This window comes from Cynara cardunculus (genome assembly GCF_001531365.2).
Source record: "Cynara cardunculus var. scolymus isolate 2C chromosome LG 1, CcrdV1, whole genome shotgun sequence".
Classification (NCBI taxonomy): domain Eukaryota; kingdom Viridiplantae; phylum Streptophyta; class Magnoliopsida; order Asterales; family Asteraceae; genus Cynara; species Cynara cardunculus.
Window position 1 is genome coordinate 7,828,700 of NC_037528.1, and position 9,180 is coordinate 7,837,879.

The following is a 9,180-nucleotide window of genomic DNA, read 5'->3' on the forward strand; positions in this document are numbered from 1 at the left end:
AGTTACTTATTTATTAGGGTTATATATATATATATATATTATTGATTTTTAAACAATTAATATAGATTAACAATATTGTGATTGAATTCTAAATGATATTTCCACGTCTTTTAAAAAAAATGGAACACAAACTATAAAGTAAATAAAGTAATCGTCTTCTTAAGAATGCAAGCGTTTTTAAGTATTCGTTTATTGTTACTTTTTTTTGTTTCAGCTCTAAATTTTGATAATTAATATCTTATGTTCGTTTATTAAACATGAACTCGAAACCTGAAAGGCGTTTATCGGGTGGCTGAGAATCTTTCGAGATAGAAGCGATGATGAGGATAGAGAGCTTACTTTGTTGCATACAATCTTAACCAATGAAATAAAATAGAGTGTTCGACTCTAATCAGATACACGTTCAGGTAAATGGTGCCTCATAAATGCCTCAAAATTTGCCTAAATTGTACTTGATTAATACGTTGGGGATAACTTTAGGTTTTATTTAATATTTTTGGGGTTAATTATCCCCCTTGAATTATAATTAGCGGATAATTTGAGGAAAAAAATGCGAAGGTTTGAGTTCTTTGTAGGCATCTAACTCTTTAACCGAACCCAAAGATACAGGGGTGGTGTCTGATTGGTTTGAGCTTGACTCCAAAGGTCAAAAGTACCTGGAGGTCCCAGGATCAAATCCAATGAGAAATAAAAATCCCCTTGTGGCCAAGGAGGTTCAAATATGATGACTCCGGGTTATCTGCAAAGCAGGTGGTTGCCCTGGGATTAGTCGGCTTGCATAGCGGGTTGGATATCCAGATTAATCAATATATATTATAAGGGTCCATTCAAGGGAGAACTGGCTAGTTTGTGGTAACCGTGAGAGCCAATCTCAACCACAAATCAATAGATAAATTAGGAAATTTATAATTTTGGTAATTTTTATTTAAAATTTTAATGCAAAGACATTTTAGGTATTTTCTCTCCTCTCTCCTTTTTTCTCTCTCTGTCCCCGTCCTCCGGTGATACCACAGTGTGATACTCAAGCACATATAAGCTGCATTGTGATACCACTATGTTACATATCTGATCGACCGCACAAACAACCACAGTGTGATATCCAATCACATATAAGATGCATTGTGATACCACTGTAGTATCACCGGATGACGGCGGCCGAAGGACGGTGGCCGGAGGCCGGGGGACGGAGAGAGAAGAGAGAAGATAAAAGAGAGGAGAGAAAATACCTAAAATATTCTTGCATTAAAATTTTAATTATAAATTCCTAATTTATCTATTGATTTGTGGTTAAGATTGGACCTCACGGTTACCACAAACTAATTAGTTCTCATTTGATTAGGCCCATATATATATATATATATATAGAAAGTAGTGTCCAATTGTGAAAAGCTTTCTCAAATCAAACAAATGCCGTGTAAATACATTTATATCTATCTATATATATATAACATAACTGTACAACATGATGATGCAAAATACAGCAGTCTGGTAAAGGGAATCAAAATCCAAAAAACTGGCTATAACATTAACAGATAGTAATAAAAACCTAAAACAGATGCATCACTGCATCTACTCACAAACAACCAAAACCTCAGATACCACGAAAAACAGATGTCGTTTCATAAACCCACCCGATCGTGGTCATCTGACTACTTCTTCCAACCGTACCTACTCTAAAAGAAACCTGTAAACATGAAGTTTAAGGCTCATCAGATACACACTTGGATGTGGTCCTTTGGTTAAATGACCTTCTCACAGTTTCTTTTAAATCCACGACTTTTGACAAGTTGGAGAATGGCACGAATGCCTGAAAACCTATCAGAAGGTTATGGATTTAAAAAACACTTGTAAGAAGGTCATTTAGCTAAACAACCCCACTTGTGGGTGATGCACTGCAACTATTTAGGAAGGCCCGGAGGGTGAAATCTTGCTGCCTAATTCACTAGACAATAACCCAAGTGTAACACTCAAACTCAAGACCTCTTAAGTTATACTAACAAACCCAGCTGGGTGAAACTTATATGCGTTATTAACTTGACAAGTGTTAAAGAGGTGTCCCTTGGATATAAATTTACTTTAAGGCAGCATTTGAAGTGATACCTCGGCATAGTTGATGAATTAAAGAAATCAGGACCAAACGGTGCACGACCATGAAAGTTAAAAGAATCTTTTGGTGTGATTTTTCTCAGATCCACTGCCTCCACTGCCACTGCCGCTGCCACTGCCACTGCCGCTGCCGCTGCCGCTGCCGCCATTCAGTCTCTTGTCATTGTCTCGTTTTGATCTAGGAGGAGTGGAAGGTGTCCAGCGTGAGTTTTGGATCGGATGGGTTTCAGGGTCATATTTCTGTGAAGCAAGGTAGCTCAAGGCTGTAACAACATCGGCTATAACAGGACGCATGTTAGGTTGTTCCTGGACACACATTGCTGCAACAGCAAGAGCCTGATACAAACCCCTGGCAGGATACTGGCCTTGGAGCACTGGATCTGCTATCTGGCAGAACTTCCTCCGATCTTTAAACAAAGGTCTAGCCTGATATCCATTAAGCAGAATTAGATTATGTGCTTAAAAGCATGATCAAAGATTTAAGATTATTATATGGACTTCAAAAGGACACAAAAATGTAACATTATCTAGGATGGAGAGAGAATAATATCGCAACATTTAATTGTGATCACTCATTTACCATTCCTCAAGTTAATAGCAGCACACAAAATCACATATAGACATGGACCTACCATGTTTCCAACAGATAGGTCGGAACATATTTCTTCGAAAATAGAGATTAATATGTAATGTGAATGAGTGAAAATCACTTACCCATGCAACCAAATTCTGCTCCCCTCCTGTTTTAGAATTATCTATTGCTTTCCTGCCTGTGATGATCTCCAAAAGCACAACACCAAAGCTATAGACATCTGATTTTAGAGTCAACTGTCCAGTCATGGCATACTCTGGGGCACAGTACCCATAGGTACCCATGACCCTTGTAGAAACATGTGTGTTATCCCCGACAGGCCCGAGTTTGGCTAATCCAAAATCAGATAGCTTTGGGTGGTACGATTCACCAAGCAGTATGTTGGAGCATTTTAGATCTCGATATATTACAGGTGGACTGGCTTTGTCATGTAGATACTCCAGCCCTTTAGCAGCTCCAGCAGCAATCTTCATTCTGGTATTCCAGTCAAGTCGTTTCTTACCAGGTGAGGGGTCTGCAAGGCAGGAAATATGACTCCAAACACCAAAAAGAAACCCTTGGCTTCACCAATTGAGAAGCAGTAATGCAAATGGATGATAGCTGATTTTCCTTGTATTGACAGCCAGCAGCCGCAGTAAGATAGGCATAGAGGTGGTGATATCAACATGAGTCTCTTGTAGTCATGCCACCCATGTCTTTTTTCTGACTACTGAGTCAATGCGAGGAAAATCACCAAATAATGGAAGAGTGTCTGACTTGTAAAACATTGTACTTGCCATTTCATTGCAAGCAAATCATCATTCTTGCGAAATGTAAAAAAAACACTATATTTCACAAGAATGACTATTTAGGACAAAGGTGAAAACTATGATGGATCTTTTTGCAATACATTGCACAATTTTGATAAAATCACTCAAATCTTGCAAACCAATGTGTTCTTTTAGCCTTTTCACAAGGATTATGGTTAGTTTGTAGTGAAAAGCCAAGTATGATGGTGCACAAAAGTCGATCACTCAATAGCATAAGGGTTTTTAAGGAAATGCATGTACCATGAAGATGGTCATCCAGAGATCCCAGACACATGTATTCATAAACCAGTAGTCTTTGATCTCCATCAGCACAATAACCAATCAAGTTAACCAGATGTGGGTGGTGAAGTAAACCCAACATCAACACCTCTACTAGGAATTCCCGGTTCCCTTGAAGTCCATTGCGATCCAGTTGCTTGATGGCTACAACCTACACCAATGGCCAAATATAAACACAAATGTTCACAGTTCTGACTTGGCAAAGACTACAAATCAGGTTGCTTTTAACAAAATTAGTGTTTCTTTCTTTCTCTTGTTATTCTTATTTTCTTTTGTTGTTTTGAAATGATAACACTTGCGTGAGTCATACAGAATAGGGAACAATGGACAAAGGAATATGTTAAATCATTTATTGACTATTGTGTAAAAAAAAAATCACCAGTGAATTGCCTCATGTTGACACCCATCAATGGAAGTTTCATCAGGACAACAGTCTGTGTGTTTTAGCAAGGCAGATACCTCTATTGTTGTGTAACTTTTTACGTTTTTCCAAATACAAACATAATATGGACTTTGTAGCTCAATGTTTGGCAATAGCCTTCAAATTGTAGTGGTTGCTATGATGTCAATGTACCTATAACTCGCTTTCTCCCAAAAAATGCAACACTTCTTATTTTGGATTATCTCAAAAAATGCAACTTTTTTTATAAAAGATTTCTTCACAAAATTACCTATTTGTCCATTAGCAATTATTACAAGGTGTTGGTGAGATTAATTATGGTTCACAAGTTTACTGTATTGTGACGTAAAAGGGGGATTTTAGGTATTTGCTCATTAAGAAAAAAGGACTTCGAATAAACTGTGCGCCAAATCAAATGTTCTATAATTTTTTGGGACTAAGCGATGATTAGTTTCTGAACGAGTAGATAATCCACAATAATGTTAAAGTTGAAACGTGACCAAACTGATTATTCAACGTCAAATTGCATCTTTTTCAAAATGGTGTGTGTGTGTTAAAGTAATAAGAGGATTGAAACTGAACTAACCTGACTTGAACTTTCAAGTCGCCCTTTATATACTCTACCAAAACCTCCTTCTCCAAGAAGACAATCACCCCTGAAATTTTTAGTTGCAGCTGCCAATTCACGAAATGTGAATGTTTGAGCAGCAATATGATCTGATCCCCCATCTTTGATCACGTCCTTCGTTTTGAACAATGGATTTGACCTAATACTCTCTAAAACACATATGTAAGAAACAAAGAACAAGAAACCATTAAACAAAAGAGCAAACATAGTCAAACAAGAAAATACTGAATCTGCACAATCCATTTCGACATGGAAGTGAAGTTACTTGTTTCATCATAAAAGCACAACAATTGATCAAGAATACACTAGAAGCAAGTCAAAAGGTTGCAACAATAAATTGAGAGTGCCCAAATACAATATCTCAAAGAGACCACAAGGCTAACCCCCAAGGTAATTTTCTGGGACTTGGTGTCTCATGAAACATCTCGGTTTGCAATTCAAATCCCACTGGACATTATCAACTCCTTTCCGGAGGGGCTAAAGTTTATTTGGAAATTTGAAGGGGAAGCTTTTTGCATGGACCACATAACTAATCAGGAAAAATGACGCGTTACTAAAAGAAAACATAAATTAAAAATAAACTGCTTAAAGAAAAATCTTGAAGATATAGCTCAAGAGTCAAAAAGATGATCAATCCTGTTCTAGAACCTATCAAATTCGGTGTAACAGTTGAGTCCACATGTGACATGTATAAAGAGTAGCTCAATATTTCTAGTTGCTTTGCTTCAATATTTGATCACTTGCACACACACAAAATGGAAGAAAAAATAATAGTTGAAAAAAGAAACCTTTAGGAACTCGATTTCTTCGACGATGCACACGTCTAATATAAGATTCGAAATTACCTAATCCTAAAAACCTAATAACACAAATTCAAATACTGAATCAAAAGCAGCAGTAAGAATCAGATGGTATAATCCCTTCTTTGAAGTAAACAATCAGATAAGTTAACAAGGTGTATCAAATCAAAGGCTTAGCAGAAAACATCAAATGGCTGTTGAAATTTGAGGCGATTTTGATAGCAAAAAAGGTGGAAAAGGAAATCTGGGAAGAGACGGAGCACCTGAAGATGGTTGAATCGGATCGAGCGAGCGATTCTTCTTCCTCTTCTTCTTTGCCGTTGGCTTGGATTGGCCAGAGCATGGAAACCATCCCATTCTCTCTCCTCTTCTCCGACAGTTGTAAACGAGAGTAGTCAACAGCTCAATAAGAGAGAGAGAGAGAGAGAGAGTAGAGATTTTATTGGTAAATCTCCGATTCGGAAAAAAATGATGGCAGAAAAAGTTTGCCCTTCTAAATATTATAAATAAATAATAAAATAAACAATTTTGATAAAAATTCAAACAGTCTTTTAAAATCACAACTATATCATGTATCATATTTTTGTTACACCCAATTTCTACTTCTTGAACAACCTAAACAGTAAGTACCACCTTTATTTCGAGATAAAAAGAAATTCAATTTGATAAAAGTCTTAAAAACAACCTTAAATGCATAAGATATTGTTTCTTTATGTATAAAATCTTAATTACAAATCGTTTATGCATATGATACGACTCAACAATGTTTTACCTTTTACAACTCATACGTTTAAGTTTTATTTTTTCCATATTATTAGTTTTGGTTTCCAATAGACATTAAAAATTTAAACCATTTATTATTTTCAAATTTTGACTCTTTATGTTCCCAAGATTTTCATCTTACCAACAAAAACTCTCTTACCATTTCAAATTTCAAATATAAAGCTCAGATTTTCATAATTCACGATTGATTTTTCTCAATCACCTCTATTGCCTTAGCTACATTCTTCCTTGCCTCCGTCGTTCCTCATCGTCTCTCCTCCGGTCGACTGACACCCTTACAACTTCCACACGTTTTTATACTTGTATAAAGGACTTCCTTTGGTTTTTCATTTTACTACTAGGGTTTAAGCTAGCTGCTTATTTTAAAGATTCGCATTTCGGAGTTTCGGATCTACATTTACAGTATTTGTATACATTAACAAACTCATTTGCTTTTAAGGGTTTCTTTGATTCAATATATTCGAGATGAGTTGTGATTTGGATCAAGTATCTTGCTCCACTGCTCCAGTCCTTGGCAAATGCTTGTATCTTGCTCCACCGCTCCAGTCATTCGGGTTGTGATTAAAGGTTTATGAATAATTTGTAGAACCTACTAACACCAGCATTTTGGATGGACGTACATTTGAATCTAAATTAGATACAAATATAGTAGACTTTGTTACATCTTTAAGGAATTTGATATCTCAAAATTGAATAATCTTAATGAATTTTTTACATTCTGTTGCATTGTACGGATAGACAACTAGTATACTAAAATACGAATTTTAATATCCTATTTGTTTATAAGAATGACCATTATGACATCATATTTATTTTTAGTAAATACACTATGATTTTGTTAATTCTCTATTTTTTTATTAATTGTTTGATATTTATATATAAAGGGACACGTTCAAATGAAAAAACGTGTATTTCTAAGAAACCATGTAAACCAATTTCGACTAATAGGAAAATTCCATTTTTTTCTAATTAAAATTAATCAATAAGAGTATTTCAGTCATTTACAATATTTTCTATTAAATATGAAAGTTATTAATAAATCTTAATTAAGGAAATGTAATAAAAGAAATTGTATAAATGGTAACATTTAAATATTTAATTATATTATAATATTAAAAATTTGAATTTCATATATTGTAATATTTAAGAATCAGCAAACGAGTCTTGATGAAACAATTGAAGTGTATAATGAAATCATCAAATCGTAGATGAACAAAAAAAAAATCCAGAAATGAAACAGGTTTCATGAACGTGAAATTGGTTCATGTTGCAAATAAATTATGTGAACCGAAACATTTTCATGGTGAACCTGTTGCATTGATTGTGTAGTTGATCCATTTAGTTGGTGAAGAGGAAAATGAAACCGGTGCATTTTGTATTTGATGCGTCATGAACTAAGTGCATGATGAAACGAGGAAATGATTTTAATTTGCTACAGAACCTTGAAGATTGTAACATGCTCCAGAATCTTGAAGATTGTAAGGCTTAAAAGAATGAATCCATCAAATCAGTGGTGAAATAAGAAAATTACTGTACATGAAATAAGTTTCATGAAAGTGAAACTGGTTCATGGCGTTCTTAAGCATGACTAGTGAAACGATTGCATAATGTATTTGGTTCGTCATGAAATAATTGAATGATGAAACGGGTACATGAAGAAACTGCTCCAGAATCTTGAAGATTGTAATATGCTTTAGAATCTTTAAGATTGCAAGGCTTAAAGGAATTAATGCATCAAACCAGGAACGAAAGGAAGAAAATAAATTTGCATGGAAAAAGATTCATGAAAGATCGAATAGGATGTTACCAAATATTAAATTTTGTTTACCATTTATGCCCTTACTGTTGATATAAAATAAAATTTTAATATATATTTTTATTTAATTTCTTAAAATATAGTAAACTAATTTTGGCCATTGATCAAGAAAATTGATGTATGAGATTGGTTTACACGGTTTACATAAATTGGGCCGGTTTTTATTTGAACGCTCCTCTATATATAAGAGCAGGTTCAAACGAGAAGTTGAATATATATGATTACACACATTATACACAAGCTCAATCATATATGATTAAACATATGTTACATTTACAATAAATATATGTTTAATTATATATGATTAAACACTTCTCCCATGATCCTCCTTCTATAAGTGACATGTTCATATGGTAGGGTAGGGTTCACATGAGACCAGTCTTTTTTTTCATGAGACCCGTAAGATCACGAAACAACAATGAAACTTTATAGCAGAACAATTTGAAGGTACAAAAAAACACCGAAACTTCAAAGCGAAAACAATGTAAAGATTTTTTCCTTCATGGTGTTTTTGTTGTAAATGTTCAATGTTATATATGTGATCTCAAGTGTCTTACAAAAACAACATAATTTTCACACGATCCCAAGTCTATATTCATATTTTAAATGTAAAAACATATAAAACCCATTTCAATGAAAAGTCAGTGTATCTATTGCAAAATATAAAACAAAAAAAAATGAGGTATGCAAAACAAGCCCTTTTCATCAAAAAAGGACATAAGATCAAAGTTAAAACCATATTGAAATAAGGTTATGTTTGACAAACTAGTTGATAACTGATAAACTAGTTGATGAACAAATTATGTTTGGTAAAAACTAGTTTATAAACATGTAAAATAGATCAAAAATAACATATTAAAATTTTTAATCAATTACAATTTTTCATTATATAAATTAAAACAAATCTCTAAAGATATAATATGTTAATTAATACGAAAAAATTGATAAAAAATATAATATGTTGAAA

At 34.1% G+C, this 9,180-nt stretch overlaps 1 protein-coding gene across 2 annotated transcripts; it reads right to left on the reverse strand.

The window, feature by feature from the left end:
• Positions 1 to 1,409: 1,409 nt before the first annotated feature.
• Positions 1,410 to 5,987, reverse strand: LOC112515967 (probable serine/threonine-protein kinase PBL7). 2 transcript variants are annotated; one of them, XR_003069559.1, is made up of 6 exons: positions 5,878 to 5,987; positions 4,773 to 4,963; positions 3,748 to 3,937; positions 2,821 to 3,212; positions 2,101 to 2,532; positions 1,410 to 1,684 (listed from the first exon to the last, which is right to left on the reverse strand). XR_003069559.1 is itself a non-coding variant. In XM_025122958.1 (5 exons), the coding sequence occupies exons 1-5, from the start codon at positions 5,969 to 5,971 to the stop codon at positions 2,158 to 2,160; spliced, it is 1,242 nt and encodes a 413-aa protein (XP_024978726.1). In that variant the 5' UTR covers positions 5,972 to 5,987; the 3' UTR covers positions 1,410 to 2,157. The 2 variants fall into 2 exon arrangements, 1 of the variants encoding a protein (XP_024978726.1); XM_025122958.1 differs by having other exon boundaries at positions 1,410 to 2,532.
• Positions 5,988 to 9,180: the final 3,193 nt, after the last annotated feature.

What these genes read in the sequence shown, in the direction of transcription:
- LOC112515967 (XM_025122958.1), bottom strand. Translation starts at nt 5,971, where the DNA reads ATGGGATGGTTTCCATGCTCTGGCCAATCCAAGCCAACGGCAAAGAAG. An exon ending in GACTTGAAAGTTCAAGTCAG is followed by an intron (nt 3,938 to 4,772) that starts GTTAGTTCAGTT and finishes CCATTGGTGTAG; the next exon opens with GTTGTAGCCATCAAGCAACT. An exon ending in TCTGGATGACCATCTTCATG is followed by an intron (nt 3,213 to 3,747) that starts GTACATGCATTT and finishes CCTGCCTTGCAG; the next exon opens with ACCCCTCACCTGGTAAGAAA.